This window comes from Ptychodera flava, chromosome 13, assembly GCF_041260155.1.
Source record: "Ptychodera flava strain L36383 chromosome 13, AS_Pfla_20210202, whole genome shotgun sequence".
In the NCBI taxonomy this organism is placed as follows: Eukaryota; Metazoa; Hemichordata; class Enteropneusta; family Ptychoderidae; genus Ptychodera; species Ptychodera flava.
In genome coordinates, this window is record NC_091940.1 from 24,225,264 (window position 1) to 24,244,730 (window position 19,467).

Sequence of the window (19,467 nt, forward strand, 5' to 3'; positions counted from 1 at the left end):
TAACCATTGTAGGCTACTTTGCTTTGAGATAAAACGGTGCCCTTCAGAAGCGTATCGTCACATGAATGTGTATATTGAATGAGAAGACAGTCAAAAAACGAAGGCAAATTGATTTTGTGTTTATATATTATATATTTTAAAAATCTACCCCATACTTTCTGAATTTGAGTTGAAGCGAAGCTAAGAATTTAATTCCTTTGGCCTAATCAGTAAAATACATTTACGAAGCGAGCGATGCGGAATTTTAGTCGTAAAATATGTTTGATATATGTCAGATATGTCTACATTATATAGAAACTGATAGACACCACTAATCGCGACAAATCCGGATCAAATAAGAGTGAATAAAAATTGATATGTTAGATTAAGTCGTACATACGTTAACGTTCGTCTGATGTCTGGCAGTATTTGAAAGAAATGTGCATTAAATTATTTATTTATTTATTTATTTATTTGTTTATTAAATTATTATTTATTCGTTCATATATTATCCATTTTCATATTGGTTGGGTTGACTGTGAAAAAGCGGATTTCGAAATACGCAAATGGCGATTTAATATAGATGGTACCGCAATCCGACAGGTCGGCCATACACATTTATTAGTAACGGACACCAGTTGGCGACTGAAAGTCCCTCTCGTTGCCATGGAAAGCGTTCCGTATCCATGGCGATCGGTCGAGATTAAGGCTCGACGGACAAGCCTGTGGCGTGGTAATATATTGCCTGCACAGGCATTGCCAGTGAGGAGTCGTGAAAGAGGGTTCAGAAACTTCCAGTGTTATATTTCGACAGTTTTTTAAACGGAATCTCGTTTCCGGAGATGGAACCAGCCTTGATAACTAAAGTAGCGGTAAGAATTGTTTAAAGCTTTGATTTCAACCGAATGGCAATTATTTTTTCACGTTAATTTGATGGATATTTTCCCCTCTTCGTTCCTTGTGTTTCTAAGTTGCGTACACCGTGACGGCGATACCAGCGAGAACCGACGCGGGGGAATGAACCGCGTTGGTTATGAAGACTTCGGGATAGACGTCACAGATTTTTTATTCAACTCCCGGGATAGCAGACTTAAGGCGATGCCGCGATAGTTGGCTTTCGATTTCATTTTTCACATTTTTGGTGCGAAAGGGTCGTCCTTCAATCGCTGTGTAAAACGGTTCCACATGGGGGTACGTGGCGAGTATATAAGGTGGTGATGATGCGTGGTGTGCATAAACCATCGGCACGTTGCGGTGCAAAAGGTTGCCCATCTGTGCAGGCGACAGCTGCGTTTGATGTGGAACTATGAAGAGCTGTGGCAAAACTTCCACATAGATGGAAGGTAATTTCCCCTTTTGCATTGAAGGAGATTACGATTTATGGACACTAAAGTGATTCAAGAACTGAAAATTTGAGAAGATACCTCTTTTGAGTGTTCTTGATTATTGGAGTGGGATAGAGTTTTGTCGGTGTAATCTTAATACGTTTAACAGAATGCCATTATGCCCGGATGTAGGTGTGTGTGTGTGTGTGTTAGCGGAGTTGATGTTTTATCCATCCATCAAGGTAGTGTATGTATGAATGTGTGTGTATGTATGTATGTATGTATGTATGTATGTATGTATGTATGTATATATGTATATGTACATATATATATATATATATATATATATATATATATATATATATATATATCGATTGAGACTATAGTACATAATGACGATTGAGACTATATAATATATATATATATATATATATATATATAATATATATATATATACATACATACGTACGTACATACGTACATACATACATACATACATACATACATACATACATACATACATACATACATACATACATACATACATACATACATACATACATACATACATACATATATTCGCCGAAAACATTTCGGATGCCTTACCAACTGACTCAGAAATAATGAATCAGTCGGAAATAATGTGAACGGCCCTTCTCTTTGGAAGGCAACTCTTCATTCCACTCTGCGTGTATGGTAAATAACCTAACAAAACTCATTACCTAAGCTTTCTACCGAAAGATTCTTAAAGATTTAACAGGGTTGCCAACTTAGGAATCGGTGTTCGGTAATATATCGTGTTAGTTTGTTTGTTTGTTTGTTTGTCTGTCTGTTTGTTTGTTTGTGTGTGTGAGAGAGAGAGAGAGAGAGAGAGAGAGAGAGAGAGAGAGAGAGAGAGAGAGAGAGAGAGAGAGAGAGAGAGAGAGAGAGAATGTGTGTATTGATACTGTTACAAGAGACGAATCATAGGAGGTGGTTTTAGCAATGAAATCCAAATTACTCAGATAGGTGTGCTACACATCCAGCCGGAAATATGGATCAGCAACGTTTTAAAAACTTCCATTGTAATCAAATCTAAGCACACAAGTACATATTAAGCTTGTGATTGATGACAGCCTTAATGGATGTATTTCAGACGAAAGATATGACCTTATTGGCAAGCTGTTGTCGTTGTCAGGGTAACCGCGGGTGTAGCGAACGGAGCTATTTTATAGAAAGAGCTATTCCAGGAGCAATTTTTTGAGAGCAGGAAAAATTTTAGTTTTGCTTGGACGAGGACAAATTTTTAGCTGGCAGGGAACAGAGTTTAGTTAGTTTTTTTGTCGGGAAGTTGGGAACAGAGTTTAGTTATTAGTTTTTTTGTCGGAGAAGTTATTTGCTTTTAGACAGGGCAGGCGAAAATCGACAGGCTTCATCACACAGCAGGGGAGCTTTCATGTCTGAAGGGGAATGATACAATTTTAAGGGGGAAATTGTTTCCAGGGCAGGAGAAAATCGACACGTTTTTTTTCGCCATATGGCAGGGGAGCTTCAAAAATTCACAATGAAGAGGGGCAAAAATATGTGGGGAGTGGATAAAAGTGAAGTTTGAGTGCGGGAGGGTAAGTCGAAAAAATTTCAGATGGAGGGCAAATCATGAACAGTTAATTTATTACCCCTGGACTTAAAATTAGTCAGTTCACATTAGTTGTCCTGCTTAATATATCTTACCATCATAAAGACCCCTTTTAATAAAAGTGCATTGTTCGTTGGCTGCACCTGTAATCGTACTAATAAATCCACACACCGTTCTCCCAGAAGAGGGATAGGACTATGACCCGCATTTGTAATAACTGACACTAGGTCTCGGTTCTGTGTTCGTAATGCCTGTAACCCCACAAAAATGTAATAATCTCAACAAATGTAATATCAACCACAATTGTAATATAACCAACCACAAATGTAATAAAACAGTCAACCATAATGTAACAACCCGCAACAACGAATGTGATAAACAAATTAATCATAAATGTAATAAAACTCAACCATTAATGTAATAAACTCGAACTTGCATATGTGATCATTTGTTTATCAATGCCCTGAGTAAATAATAACTTTAATAAGACTTGTGTAATGTTATTGCATACTTTCCTGAAACTAGGTTTCCTTTCCGAAACACAGAATAGAATACTTTGAGAACACTATGATCAGAAAACGGCGAGGTACTGATCAAACCGTTAGATAATGGAAGTGGAATAGTAGTTCTAGATACTGATAATTACATGATAAGGAAGCGACAAATAACTCGTCAACCAGTGATACCACAAAGTTTATGGCAGATGACTCAGAACAAATAACAGAGAAATATACAACCTTATAACAGAAACTTACGACACAAAACATGTTGCGAGAATATATATCTATATTTCAATCAAGTAAAAACAATACGATCACTACCTTGAACACAGTAGAACAAAATTAGACATCCTAACATCCCCAGTGAAGGAATAAACTTCAAGTTGGACAAGATAGGAATACAGACAATCTAGCGATTATTCCAGACAATTTATCCACTGAAGACGAATTTGAGGCGACTGATTAAGAAAGCACGGCAAATTTTCGAAAAAAAACGTCGTTAAAGGATCGTAGTGTTATACAGTCTCCTCCACTCTGGAGTAGAGACTGCACTGACGTTCAGATTGCAGCTGTGTCTCGCCATGACCAATCAGTTCTGTACACAAAACAAGGAAACGTAAAATACACTTTCTAATACACAAAACACACTGAACACAAATAATTAAGATATGAATAATGTATGGGTTGCTTTCCTTATTACATAAATAAATATTTAAGGGCTAATTCCTCGATTGCAACGACAAAATAGATTTATTACATTTATGGTTGACAAGTATTACATTTATGGGTGTTTTTAATACATTTATGGTTACCATTTATTACAATTGTGGTTGTTGTTTTTATTACATTTATGGTTGATTTTTGTTACATGTATGGGTGATATTACATTTATGGGTGCATTTTATTACAATTATGGTTGATGTTACATTTATGGAGATTATTACAATTATGAAGGTTACAATGCCCTCTCAGTTCTGCCCTCATCGACGGGTCACCGTTCGATCACGTGTGTGCTAATGGGCGTCCAATTTGAATACGCGGTCGGATATTGTTGACGTGGTGGTTCATGTAACTGCGGCAATTGTAGTTGTACGATATAGAGCAAGAGGCACCGTGTTAACGAGGTCGAGATTGATTGTCACAAACATGGAAATTATACCTCAAGGCCCTCCAGACAACATGCTCAAGTGGCGAGTGTCGGTAAGTTGTGAGGGCAACCTTACATCAAAACTCTGTTATTGTCCATGGAATGTGGATCGGCCAGATCACCGGTGTTTTGGTGAATTGCGTATGATTCAGTGGGCACGTTGTACCATCACTCGGGTAAACACGATTCTGTTACTCCCGTCATTATATTCTTTCGGCAATACCGCGATGGGAACGTTCTCACCTTAATATCGTTGCGTCACATACTCTGGGTTTAACAAGTTCCGTGGGCTTCCTACATACGTGACTTTAAAAATATCAGAATATAATATTTTTTTGCGCCCTCCGTGTTCTTGCATTCACATAAGGAGGTGAAATACTCGTTTGAATTGTTTAAAATGTGAAAAAAATTCCAGTCTGTCATTGAGTGAAATTTCAAGGTGACTCATAAAAACTGAAACTTTCTCCAATGAGTGTTTGTGAGAGGAGCGAGTTACATAAGCAGCTATCCTAGCACCTGTTGTGGTGTACTTTTGTTGCGTCGTATGAACTCGCTTCAAAGGAGATCCCTGTTTAAAAGAATTGTATGTGCTTAGTGTTGAGTAACATGCCACGTCGTTATTTTTTTTTCATTTGCAAAAGCAGTAAGATTTCATATCATGGATTAAGTAAGGATTAATATGTCTCTGGCGATGACAAACCAACCAACGCCACGCTAATAGGGCCAAATAACCCTACTTTGTAAATATTAAACAATACTAGGTGTTGCCCAGGATGAGTATTTGAATGTACATATAGATAAATAAAACAGAAAAATCAGCGTTGACATTATGTCAATCGTCTAAAGATGTAAATGTGCTACATATCCAATTTCAGCTTATTTTGTTTTACACTGAGCCAGAGGAAACGCCGGCTACACACAAGTGTAGTAGGTTCATGTCATTGCATGGTGGACGAAAGAGGGCGTATTTACGTCTGCAGCTGAGCAAACTGTCAGGAAAGAACGTTTTACTAAGAGCAATGTGAATCTCTCGCTCTGTTGGCACTTTGCATTTGGGAATTTCTGGGAATTTGATCCAAACCAAATCACGGTGAAATCCAAAAGTGTATGGGCGACTTTGTGACCGTAAAGGTCAATTTGCATATGAAAATAACAGCATGGGTCCGCGTCACGCTAATTAGTTCACAAAGGAATCGGTGTGTGTAATCACGGAACTCCCTCGTGTGGCTCAACGTTGTAATCATGCTATTCAGGGAACAAAATCATCTCGCGGCCATTGTCGCTTACAATTTTTTCGGAGGTCGAAGAACAACAGGATTGAATGGTGTACAACATAAGCTACACAAAAGAGGATCTAAAGTGCCTTTACAATGGATGTATATTTTCATTGACAGCGAAATAACAATGACGGAGACAGTCGAGCTTTGCGTAACTGCTGGGGAGGCGCCCACCATTATTATGGGTACTCGGTTCGAAATTTGAAACAGTAAGGCCATCGTTCGCTGTCAAGTTTTCTGTCTATAAAATCAATCTATTTTGGAAGCCAATGGATAGAAAGAGTTTCCATTGACATTGAGAGTTTTTTAAGAAAGAGTTTTCATTGACATTGAGGAATTTTAAAAAATGACTGTTTATCAGCTGTTACGACGGCAAATGAATTTAAAAGACCCATCTTTTGTTTAAGAGTGAAAGGAACTCTGGCGAAGGGGTAGATACACGTCCTTTCATGGCAGACAAAATGCTTCGCATAATTACGTTACGTCACGACTTTGTCGTCCAGTGAACTCGCCATCTCTTGTACCTCAAGTAACGTTTAAAATATGGAGCTGTTCATGACGCAGTTTTCACAAGAGCAAGAAGGCTCGCCTTTCTGTCCGATTTGACTTTTTAGACAAGTTTTAAAGTTCAGAAGGCAGTGCCTTGACACCTCAAAGGATGTGGCAAGTGTAGTTGTGTTGACTCATTTAGGAAAGTACAATATGCGTGTTTTACTTGTGAATCACAGTAATAATATGACACCTTTTCGGTTCAGCCTTGCCAAGCAGAATTTTTTTTCCGTACTTAAGGGAATCATCGGGACAATATTGTCATACATCTTCTAGTTTGTGGTCTCTTTGCTAGGTTATCTTGCACACAGACATCGAGGCCTAAATGATGAAACTATGTTGTTACCTCAAGTTCACGATGAAATGGGATGAGAAAGATTTGTCTGCGTGTGAAAAGACCCACTAATTGCTATTCGCACTTTAGTATTGTGACGCTCTGATAATGTATGCACCATCGTCTCAGTGATTTAGCATTACAAGGCGTGTGAACAATTCTTCCTCTTTTCATATCACGGACGTTGAGATTGTTTCACGTTGAAGAACCTAGGCATAAAAATATTATTGAGGATTTCCGCTTAGCATGCACCCAGGAAATAATTTAGGTCAGCACGGTCAGGAACTCTGTTAAGTTTTATTTTTACTTGGATGTGACCCACAAAATGCAACAAATTTTTGCAAAATCATGAGTGAGGGCTATTGTTTTTACCAAATCATGATGTACACCATGTAGGTACCTCCATGATCAGTACATGATCAAGCTAGAACACATTCATTTCCACTATAAAAAATGATTTTCTGTACAAGTACAACCATTCTACACATTAACTTATCGTACGTTCCTTTTCTTTTTTTGCATTAAAAGCAAGTACTGACCCTCAAGTCACCAAATTTTGGCGACTTCAACTTGGGACTTAATTATGTAAGCCTTCTCTCAGCGCCCCCACGCCTTGGCGTGGTATACACGTAAATCAACTCGGACAGAGATACTGACCATAGCGTGGAAAACATCGATTTTCACTTCCTGAAAACTGGTTTGATAAACGAGTCACAGTGATTTCAATATATTCCGCGAAAGGACTGTCTATGATCAAAGGAATATAGGCCGCAACGTAAATATTGGCGAAGGCGCAACAGGTGGTTTTTACTTTAGTATCACGGGTACGCGACACGTCGCTTCGCGATCGGTACTCATTCACAGTAAACAGCGAAATAAATGCACTTTATGTTTGATGTTACTGTGAAATAGTACCGATAGCGAAGCGACGTGTCGCGTACCTGTGGGTATTTACCGCTAAAAACTACCATTTCACGCCTCAGATCTCGACTGAGTTCAGACCAAGGAGCGCACTGGAGCAAGTCACACTCGAGAGCCCTCTACGACAAACAACGCATTCAGTAACTCGACTTGCGTCTTCATTCACGAGTTGCACGCTCAGCGGACAGACGTGGACGTCGCCGTCTTTCTCAAAGGCAGCCTCTCAAGGCCTCATGCGCGTGTTTCAGCGTCTAAAAATCATGAAAATGGTATATCGAACTCTGCCAGTAAATGAGGGAGTTCACAATTATTCCGAATGAGTGTCGTAGCTCACCTTGGAGACAGAACAGTCTCTCTCGTGGATAGATATACTGTGGGGCAAGTATAGACTGCGAGCAGAAAGCATGCAAGGGCCGTTGAGTTTACACAAACCATAGTACGAATTTCACTCAATACTCTAATGATATATCTGTGATAAGTCCAATAAAGAACCGTATTTTCTGCAGTATACACGGTCTTCTCTCCCTGACACACGGCAGAGAAGCCTCTGATCACTTGACCACACACTGCTGTTAGTTCTGTAAACACTGCCTAATAAGCTACCGTGTTGAATTTACCAACACGACCTTTTAAATACGCGTTGTCATCAGTAACTCGCGAGATGACCGAATAATTTAACCCTCTGATTAGGTCAACACGGTTGTTCGTTCTGCTGTGTTTAACGACTAACAGCAGTGTGTGGTCAAGTGATCAGGGGTTCCAACATTGGTAAAAATACAGTTCATTTATGGAAATATCACAGACATGCATATATTAATCAAAAGAATATATAAACAACTTGATTTTCGTCCAGGTCGCTATGCACAAACAGGGGCGGAAAGCGTCACGATGTCACTTCGCTGCACAAGCCATTGTCGACTGGATATTTGGCACTCGATGACATTTCCTCCGTTTTCCACAACAATCGCGGTAAAAAGTAATACAGAACATCGCTGTCGATATTTAACCACCAGGTGACAATGCTATCGGGAATCAGGAACTGCTAAAGACTAGCCCACTAGTTTTTAGCGTGTTTTTTTCTTCTTTTTTTTGATATTTGAATAAAGTGTTTCAACTTATTCAGTCTCCTACTCGTATTATCCTATCCTACGTGCGTTCCGGATACGGTTTGGTAAGGTCACGTGATAGAGGGACTGTGGCCTGGTGTAGGTTTGTACTCGCCAAGTAAGGCGATCACACGGTTGTTACGCGATCACGCCACTAAATATCATTAAATCGCGAAGACAGAGTTTGCTGAAATATATTTATAGTATTACGACATAATTAAGCCCAAAGACTATTGGCAAGTCAAGAACTTAGTCTAGTATTCGTAGTAGTGCAAGGTAGATTGGTTAGGGCATAGGCAAAAATATAGGCCAATTAGTTGAGTTCGTTGTAAACGGGAAATCGTTCTGTCATTGCCTATTGGGTTTTTTCATATTCGAAAAAACAGTGGTTTTTGATAATGCAATGTCCATCTTTGCCAGTCTTTCTTCACAATCGCGTGCTTCACAACAAACTCGGGACAAGGCCCTCTAGGAAGGCGCTGGCGTGGTGGGAACAATCCACGTGGGCTACTCCAAATGTTATGAGTAATGTCCACCGATAAGGAAAGCCATAAAATACATGATTAAGTAAATTTGATCATTTAGTCATTTTTTCTTTGATATTTGAAGATAATGCAGATGTTAGAATTGGTTGCAGGAGCCTATAGTTTGAACTAAATACAAATAAAATTGAAAAAAAAAACCTACGAAACAGCTGTTGGGGCTCCTCAACGGTTACTGTAATTATTTACATCACTGGTACATATCAGACTAAAATCATACAGTTTCGCTCAATTGAAATTCGGCGACTTGCAACTGCGCAGACGATCAGATGATATGGCTAGGCAAGCGACATTTATAGCCTTGACCCTGACAATGCGTTAACGTTACTTTTGAAGTATTTCCTGTACTTTTGCTCCATTCATAAATCCAGTATCTTGTTTTACTCGCATAGCCATGTCGAAAATGACTGCAGCTTAACTTGTCGACACTGCTGCTGCGGCACGCTATGTTCAATGTTATGTGTGGACGACAGAATTCAAATTTAAACATCAATTCATTTATCAGCAATAACGTTGCATATAATATACAAAACGTGTAATAGCGCTTGCAAAGAAAATACCAAGTATATCATCTGACAGAGAGAAGCAGAAAATGAATTGTTTTCTAGAACAAAAGTAGTGACACTGAGTATGTATACCTTTAATTCAGACCTGACAGCGGGCAATGCGGCGGCGAGTATGCAAATCGAATCATCATCGAAAGTGGCTTTTGTGATGTGCACGTTATTGCGAGGGAAGAGAAATGATACAAATCCGATCCAATAATGCTAATATTATCAGATCTCTTCATGTGCAGGGACGGATTTTTGGGCTCTCAAATTCATTTTTCTCAATACTTCCACTCGTACGTTGGTCGTGTGGACTCATTTTGAAAGATTGTAGAGTAAAAGAGGTTTCTTACGTCTTTTTTTTAATTTTATTTGATACACAGATCAACGGGCAAACCCACTAACAGATCTGTGAAACAAAAAAGTCACACAATCACAAGACAAAATAAATGTACAAGACAACCATAAAAGTAACACGATACATTAAATTGAAAAAAAAATACACGAATCGAAAAAGAGAGCTGTTAAAATGACTGGATGAAATAGTTTTAAAACTACACAGCGTAGAAAAATATCTATATTACATTTAAAAGAGATATCATTAAAAACAGACATGCATCTAGGCACTGTCGAGAATTTTCTGCAATTAACAGAACACAAGTCTAGTTTAAAAAGGGGTTTCTTGCGTAAATTTCTACTGGGGGCATAAAAGCAGATTTGATTTAGAATATTTGGTGAATCATAATGTGAATGGATTATTTTGTATAAAAAGCACATGTCAAGGGTTAGTCTTCTATTTTGTAACTTAATTCCTAAGTGCAGAATTCTGCAGTACAATGCAGTGAACTTTGAAGTTTACTGCAGTGAACATTGAGTTTGCGACAAATGTATTTCACAAACTTAATTTGTACTCGGTCAATCTTTTTTCTGACCGGCCCTGCTGGTGGGGTGACCACACAACAGAGCCATACTCTAGAATAGATCTTACATAAACAAAATACAGAGAAATAATTGCTGAAATGTCATTGAATGGCTGGCAGAGACGCTTAATAAAACCAAGAGATTTGAAGGCTCTAGAAACAATGTTATTGATGTGAAAAGAATAATTAAATTTCGAAGTAAGGTAAATGCCCAAATCCTTGATAACAGAGACCCGTTGAAGAGGAGTACCATTGATGGACTAATCAAGAGAGGAAATGACTCTTTTCTTAAGTGTAAAACTGATAAATTTACATTTACTGATATTAGGTGACAGCTTCCTGTTGTCCATTGAGCAAATTTGTCAAGATCTTGCTGTGACATGACATAGTCAGCGAGGGATGTGATGGTGCGATAGATCTTGGCATCGTCGGCATACAAGCTGAGCTTTGCAGAAATGTCTAACAGTGAAATATCGTTAATAAACATTACAAAAAGTAGTGGCCCCAAGAGTGAACCCTGGGGCACACCTGACGAAGCAGTATACCATTTTGACGAGCAACTACCAAACACTACCCTCTGTCGTCTAAGATGAAGATAAGAAGCCAGCCGACTATGCAGGTTACCACATATACCAAATTTGGCGGCTTTGTACAGGAGAAGTGTGTGACAGACACTGTCAAAAGCCTTGCTAAAGTCCGTGTAAATTGAATCTACCTGTTGTTTATTGTTCAGTGAAACAGAGATGAAATCTGCATAATCCACTAAGTTAGTTGTAGTGGATCTGTTTTTAACAAATACGTGCTGGTCGATGGATATATTTGGTTTAATATGTTGATAGAAATGAGGAACAATAACTGCCTCGAGGATCTTAGCAAAAAGAGGCAACAAGGAGATTGGGCGGTAATTTTCAACAGCTGATTGACGACCAGATTTAAACACGGGGACAACATTGGCCTGTTTAAACTGAGAAGGAAACTGACCAAGGCAAATGGATATTTGGAATGAAATTTGGAGGGGAACAACAAGAACATCGGTACAGTGTTTAATGATGCAATCTTGCTTCTCTTTAGAAAATCCAAACTTTAATTTTCCCCATGGAGTTAACATAGGGATCGCAGATTTTTTAAATATCAAATATCGGAGGGTATCAGGGATTAAGAATTTGTTTCTTTGGCACCATTTTTTATTTTCATTTTGAAGGAGAATGGTTTAAAGCTTCCATGAGACGATTCGAAGCAAACGTTTGAAAAGGTTCGTTTCAAGGCTCATTTCTAAAGTACGCTCGCTCTCTTTCGATACAATTTCATGTGGGCCAGATTTGGCATTGAAATGCGAATTAATTCCCTGCAAATGACAGAACTGGAGCCCTCCAAACAGAGAGTAAACGTTATCAGTCACTCCACTGGACGCGCTGTAACAGCTGCAACGCTTCGCATCCAAGCGTTTTTTCCGACTACACATGTCCAGAAATGCCTGACAAAGTTCGTTTGGCGCATGCGCAAAAGGATAACTCTGGTCGAAACTGGTTGACATGGTAACGTCGGGACTGAAGGTTTTTTAAAAATAATTTCCTTTAGGGGTTGTCATTGTGCGTAATATTGACGGCAACTGACAAGAAGGCGAATTTCAGTTAATTTTTTTTTTATTTTTATTCCTGAGAAGACAGCTAAACCTGGAAATAAGGCACTGTAACATTACAGATTTTGTCATAGACAAATGTGACCAGCCACTCTGATTGTACAAAATGTTAGCAATAATGGCAGTGTATTCAAATTATTGTAAAATAATCTATAAAAATCTCGTGTTATAAAGACACAAGTGGGAAGACATTTTTTTCAAAGATACGAGATAAAATGTATTCAAGATGGAATGTTAATTATCTTTGAATATTGTCGGATAAGAATTCTGCCAACATAGGTACACTTTTGTTAAAAATATCTCTTATAAATACAACTTCCTTTTTACAAAATGGATAAGAAGAAGTCCGGTTGTTCTCATATTATCTACATAAATATATTTTTAAGATTGATTTTTTAAAATGAAATGTTTCAAAAACTATTTTGCTGTACAGTATTTACAAAGTTCGAAATATTTCAGCTGACTATCATGATTTTGAGAGTGGCTTCCCGCCGTCTTTTTCTCTTGGAGTTTCTTCTGCGTGTCCGCCTTTTCTGCTGGCTTCATCTGTCAAGCGAGCGGCTCCGCTACTTTCAACCCTGGACAGGCCTGGCGGCGTCGACTCCTTACCGGCGGCTGAAGTGCCAGGCGGCGCTGCTCCCGCCGCGGAAGGTGGCGACTCGCCGAAGGAGCTGAGTGACGACGTGCTGATGTCGTGACCCTCGGGCTGGAGCCAGATGTGGCGACTCTGGTCGATGAAATGACGGAAGTACCTGAGAGCTCGGTTGCCGATGGATTCGTATGGTTCCGCCATAACCTTGGCGAAAATAAAAATGTGATAATATTAGCGGTTTTATTAACGGTTTAGCAGCTATTTTGATGAGATCACTCCATGTTCATAAGGGGATTACATGTAATTTACCTTTCGCCCAAAACGCTCTTTGAAGCTTGTTTATGGAAGTTTTTTGAACGGGATCAATTTTTACACCATCTCCCATCAGTGTGTGAACTTTGTCTTTTGCTGTGCAAGTTTTAATTGCCACGCATGCTCCACGCTAGCAATGATACGAAAAAACTACAATGGAATTTTTCTGAAACTTTTTCTTAATTTTTATTCAATAATAATGACGTATGCACAAGCTTTGGTCAAATCCCAGTTTAGTTGTGGTTTATATGGATGTGTGCGCCTGGTCCACCATCGCGTTTGTTGCACTGCGTATCGAAAAGAACTTTACCGTACATTGGCGGTGGTGATAGAATTGGATCTCACACATGAATGTGCACGAACCTCATATACATCAGTTACAACCAAAGTTGTTGCAGACGATCAAAACCATTAGGCAACATCATACAAGCAGAGTGTAACTGTTGACTCATGATGAATGCCCTCTAACATAACTGCTCTTTCAATATAATGGCGGGTTTTATCAACTTACCTCAATTTCAATATCGAACTTTCCAATTCCCAGCACGGCCCTGTACAATTGTTTCTCCACCGTGGCGTGGACACCCCTGCTCTGTATGGTGCCTATCAACTCCAGGTCCAGTTGGTCCAGGATATCTTGACGAACAGTCACGACATCACTTCCGGAATCTACCATAAATTCTAGGTTTTTAAGCGAAAAGCATCATAAATTAGAAACTTATAAGAGTGGTACTTACGTCATAGCGTGATTTCCTTTATCTTGCTTGTACTCACATCCCGGTACGGCTACTTACATTTCATTACATTACATTACGTTACGGTACTGTACATACATTTACATTACAGTACAGCACAACACAGCTACAGAGTTCAGTACAGTGTTTTTTACGCGTTTCAATTTATTCATTGTTTCTCTCGGACGTTCCCTAAAATTTAAATTTCGCAGGTGAGATGATATGAATTTTGTATTGTCGTTTTCGTTTCCTTCCTGAATTCGTTGTTGTTGTCATCGCTGGCCAATACTATTTGTGTTTTTGTTATTAATTAAATGACGCATTCTGCGCCAATTCATCTTTGAAAACCCAAGAAATCCAAGCATTGTAATATATGCATGTATATTTCATGTCGAAGCTTGTTCTTTGAGACGTAGACACAAAATATGGAGCTCGTCTATTGATTACACATACCCGATTGAACTCTTCGGTCTAAAAATATAATTTCAATTGAGGCCGAGACACTCAAACTCTTTTCAAAAAAACACCTGACGCTAACGTACTTTGAAACAAACATATATTTTTCTACTCTTTTTCCGCTTAAGATAAGCGAAGTTTTCGACGCAGAAAGGTGGAACGTCAAAAAGGAAAGCAGTCGAACTTTGTAAAAAGGTCACTGAAGGAAATGACCCGAGAGAAAATAACGTATGGTGTCGAGTTAAACTTCAACACTTGCCCCGGCGAGAGACCCGAAGGTCACTCTAGAGGTACAGAACCATTGAAATGGGAACACGTAAATTCAGCTCGTAATATGTCGGCATTGTATGGAATTCGGTGGCTACTATTGCTGTGCCCCTCCCCACCAGTCCCGCGCACCCTCCATTCAGAACAGACAGCCGGCTGATACAGGACGAATTTTTGTGAAGTATTTGAATTCTCCTATGATTGCAGGTTAGATTTTAATTATCTCCATTCGATCACGGTCTCGTTTCTGGTGACCGCGGTTCGAAATATGAATACTTACCGAGGTTAAATGTGGGTTTGTCGGGTTTTGTAGATTTGATCGTCGACTTCAGGCATATGAAGTCGTATTTAGCGTCAACCAGTGCCGTTGGCTTTCCCCAGTACCCAATAGCAACCGGAGACTCGGGTTCAGTCTCGCTTGTCCGCCGCCTCTTCCGTAGACTTGAGACTATCGACAGAGGAGAGAGCACAAAGAGAGTGAATTGGCTATCTGTGACGGTATCGATGGTCGTGCTTGTCTTTGTTCTTTGACCGCCTTCTTTTATTTAGAGGAGAATGTCGTTTCCGAACGAAATATGGCTGAATTTGGCGTAGTCTATTAAGTGGGGCACAAAAGCGTGGCGGACACGTGCGGTAAGTTGTCATAACGTGTTTCCCCCAGGCGGAAGTTGGAGAAGCGCGACCGGCCACCCGACCAAACCCAATAATCGCTAGTGAGAAAATAAATACAACGGTAAAACAAGTCCAAACGTGCCGATCAGTTCGATGAAATATACGAAACTTTATGAATAGTACATAAAGGGACGGAAAATTTGTATTGAAAAGCATAAAGGGACGGAAGCCCAGAGCGGAAATCGGAAATCATATTTACCGGCTACTTGGAGTCTTCTTTTGTGGCCGGGCAGTGTGATTTCTAAATCGTCTAAACTGTCTTCATCAACGATCATCCGAGATATGCTATCAAGAGTGGTGTAATCACAGGCGATGAAGTGCTTGTAGTAGTAGTCGAGTTCATATTCCTTCAAGAACTGATAGACCCTGTATACGTCAGATAATTCGTGATGTTCAGCTGCAGGACAAAAAGGAAAGAACAGAGAAATTAAGGATATTGGTATACGTCCTTTATGAAAAAAGTGTATCGATACTAAAATCGACATATAGACAACAATATATATATATATATATATATATATATATATATATATATATATGTATGTATATGTGTGTGTGTTTGTGTATAGACAAATAGCTATAGCTCGACAGACAGACAGCACTTCAAACTCTTTTGAGACTTTGTATGATGATGAAAGGCAAATAGGCGCTCGTTTCCCCTCAGTTTTTGCGGTATTCTTTCATATTTGCAAGATATTTATGAATCTGCATTAATTATATATTTGTATGTCACGAATCGTCCTGTCCTGTTTAGGGGGTATTTTCAACCACGTGTTGTTATCACATACCTGTTCGAATCATGGATTGATAGTAATAATATATTACTGTGAGAATTGAATGACTTGCAGGAAAAACACCAGCGGTTAACCCCCACCCCAGTAAAAAAACAAAGATAAGGACCGCAACTCCATATAAAGTCGTATATCTTCTTTTTTTGAGATGGGTTCCCACATATATTAGGGATGATCTGACCGTAATACTTTGTTTTTTTTACGAATCGCAAACACAGACGTCATCATAGTATATTTTTATCGACCCATCTTAGTTAATGCGACAAAAATGCGAGTCTTCCATTATGCCCAGTGTTTGATTTCCAGGTCAGCTTCTGTCCGACGTGCACAAAATTCGGTGGGCAGTGCAGTGGGGTCGCGTCGCGTCCACGATCAGATCCGTGGGCGTATCGGCTGGCTCGCCTCGTGTGGCCCTACAATTGTATAATGTTCGCGTGTTGTTTACCCTGGGAGAATACCCGTAAACTCAAAAACAAGTAGTGCGTTATCATAGAAAGTAGGTTTCTTTCGTGCAGTCTTGCAACTCCTTATTTCTTCGACATATCCTAACGTGGCTTACTCGGATCGCAAGCAATAACTTATCAATGTTACAAACGACCTCCTTCCAAATATTGGACACGCACGATTAATTAACTTCAACGACGACACCCACGTCATACATCACGCCCAGTTTCGATGTTGACTTGCCATGGCAGGCCATGGCCAGCGTCGCTGGAACAGACTCATATCGAAATTTGGAAAGGACCTAAAAGTGACAATAGGATGACCTACTTGCGACGGGGGCGAATGACTTAAAGGCTTGAGAATTGGTGTTCAAGAGAATGGGGACCAGACAAATTTTACAAACGCGAATAGGTCACGCGACCAGCTGAAAGGCTGGGTGCATCTTGACCCCGCGGCCCCGTCTGGCTCGGACAGAAAGGGGAATCCCTCGCCCCGTATATGGCAGGTTGACTGGTACGGTGCAATACAACAATTACACCGCATGAATATATATAAATCACCGTACACAGTCAGTTGTTGTCAAATGCCCGCGGACAGAAGGGGGCATGGTTTCATTGTGGCTTGCAGTCTTGTTAGGATTACTAAGACTGCGATCGGAAAACACCGACAATGACATGACTCCGTGTATCGCGGTAAAATACCCAGTTGCTGTCATGAAGTAAACAAGAGTGATTCAGATCAATGAAATTGCGGAAAATGAAAAGAAACAAAGCGAAATTTTCCAAACACCACCGGCGACCTGAAATCGAAAAATGGAGGTTGAATTCACCCGAGCAGGGATTTTTCATTTATTACCATGAGTGTATTTCCAGGAAGAGAATGATAGCATTGTTAGAAGAGTGACACAAATGTTTCTGCGATTCAAACTGAATGTGGAAAAAGCTCAAACTTTTAATCATCCCAACACCTACCGACACTTGCAAAACAGTCAAGGGTGCTCCGCCTTACTGATCGAAGAACTCACCGGAGCTTTTATGATTTGCAAGAACCGCGGGTCTATTAATTTAGTCATCTACCAATTTGGGTTATGCGAACAAGGCAGTAAGGTTAACGGTTAGAAAATACATTTCCTTATAGGCTACTAGGATAAACTTGGCTAAAAACACGGTCACTCCACGAATGACTGCAATAAGAACACTAAGAATTTTCACACTTCCAATTGTCCAGACTGTATATCACCATGGATGTAAAAATCCATGATATCACAAACGTCAGATTCTCATGATGTTATGGGCGATATGCCCCTGCAACAGCTATTCCCAGAAATTAAAATCAGTCGGCAACTTTTCCCCTGGTGCTGCTATGGTCTGCAGGTGAAAAGTCACATCGGCAAATTGCTATTCAAAACGGTAAGTCATTTTACATGACGGGACCACGTACGCGGAAATTATACGGCAAAAATAGTCGAATGTCACGTCAATCATTCGCTAAATTTCGAGAAATCGTTTGGTTCTTGTAATTTGTATTTCCGTATTTCGTTTCCGTGCAGTTATGTGCTTACCGTTATTCCGTAAACGCCGTCTGACCATAGACATTGGAGCAGGCAGTCTAAGTATGGTTTAACTTTAGAAGAACGCGTTGCCCTCCATGTGTTCACGGTACAAGACGTGAAAATGTAGAGGCCAACGGAATCTCGAAGGCTGCGACGACACGGTTAAAAAGAAAACAAACACGTTTCTTGGACAAACGGGTCCCCTAAACACATCGGGAAATTACGACAAAAATTTCTAGACACACCATAATCATAACTGTTATCAGAAGTAACTGGTGCAAACTTCGAGCATACATCCTCAATATTAGTAAATTAGCATCGTATAACTGGCCGTGGATTCAATGCGCACGCAAGGTCATTGTTATACGCGCTCGGGGATTCCCCACATAGCGGAGGCAACGCGTACCGCGTATGCCGCTGTGCAATTGAAGAGTAACCGAGAGGCGAATACGTTACTCCGTGCGATCTTTCCCGGACTCTTTATCTCCTGGGCATTTAAAAAGACAAAATCAAAAACCGGACGGATTCAAGTTCATTAACTTACCTGCGTCAAGAATCATTCCCCGGTGGTCGTCGTCCGTAATCCCCAGTTCGTCCAGGTCGTTGTGGGTCAAGTTGCAAATATCCAGCTCCTTGTCGTACCCCTTCGTCTGGAAAACTTCCAAATATTGCATCAAATCCAACGGCTCGAGAAAGCTAGCGATCGCGCTGTCCGCCTCGTCCATGCTGTATCAAATATTGCGTGTGTGTCCCGGAGTAACATTGTAAAAGAACTGCCGGGACATTTCTACGATTCATGCTTCGCTGTCTCGTCTCATGAATGAACTTGTTTTGCTCATTATGCACCAAGCGGCTGGGCGCCGGCAAAGCTATTTTCTCATTGGTTGCATTCCTAATTTTCTCATTGTAATACTGTAGATTTGATGACGTAGCTTTTAACCGTCTAAAAATAGCAGCGTGTTCGTGCTTGCCCGAACATGTTCGCCGGGGACGCCACTATCAGCAATTACGTATGCAAATAATATGTAGCTTTCGAGTGTCCCGACATGTTTGTGTGGTGCCTCCTTATTGGTTCATTCAATTGGCGTAGTTTGACGTACCTGCAGGTGTTTTCCACTAGAAATCTGATTCATTCGAAGACAATTATTTTGTGGTGTAACAGATATAAAAACAAGTCAATTAGCATTTCTTAAGTATCAAATAAGGCCGGTAATTTACTTTCATGCAATTTCCGCGGGGAGGGGA

At 40.0% G+C, this 19,467-nt stretch overlaps 2 protein-coding genes across 4 annotated transcripts in view; one reads left to right on the forward strand and one right to left on the reverse strand.

The window, feature by feature from the left end:
- The first annotated feature begins 719 nt into the window (after positions 1–719).
- The window catches only part of LOC139147892 (GDP-mannose 4,6 dehydratase-like), an 83,981-nt gene continuing 65,233 nt past the window's right edge, over positions 720–19,467 (forward strand). Inside the window, exon 1 of one of the 2 annotated variants that reach the window (XM_070719111.1) lies at positions 720–851. In XM_070719111.1, coding sequence (XP_070575212.1) covers positions 822–851 — 30 coding nt within the window. In that variant the 5' untranslated portion in view covers positions 720–821. Of the gene's footprint in view, positions 852–4,437; positions 4,620–19,467 lie in introns of those variants that run through there. The other variant, XM_070719110.1, reaches the window with a different exon arrangement.
- Positions 10,189–19,100, reverse strand: LOC139147893 (uncharacterized). 2 transcript variants are annotated; one of them, XM_070719112.1, is made up of 5 exons: positions 18,767–19,100; positions 15,635–15,832; positions 15,044–15,211; positions 13,818–13,987; positions 10,189–13,198 (listed from the first exon to the last, which is right to left on the reverse strand). In XM_070719112.1, the coding sequence occupies exons 1-5, from the start codon at positions 18,945–18,947 to the stop codon at positions 12,869–12,871; spliced, it is 1,047 nt and encodes a 348-aa protein (XP_070575213.1). In that variant the 5' UTR covers positions 18,948–19,100; the 3' UTR covers positions 10,189–12,868. The 2 variants fall into 2 exon arrangements, with proteins under 2 accessions (XP_070575213.1, XP_070575214.1); XM_070719113.1 differs by lacking the exon at positions 15,044–15,211 and having other exon boundaries at positions 12,418–13,198; positions 18,767–19,058.

What these genes read in the sequence shown, in the direction of transcription:
- LOC139147893 (XM_070719112.1), bottom strand. Translation starts at nt 18,947, where the DNA reads ATGGACGAGGCGGACAGCGCGATCGCTAGCTTTCTCGAGCCGTTGGAT. An exon ending in GGGAATGATTCTTGACGCAG is followed by an intron (nt 15,833 to 18,766) that starts GTAAGTTAATGA and finishes TTTGTCCTGCAG; the next exon opens with CTGAACATCACGAATTATCT. An exon ending in AGTTCGATATTGAAATTGAG is followed by an intron (nt 13,199 to 13,817) that starts GTAAGTTGATAA and finishes ATTTTCGCCAAG; the next exon opens with GTTATGGCGGAACCATACGA.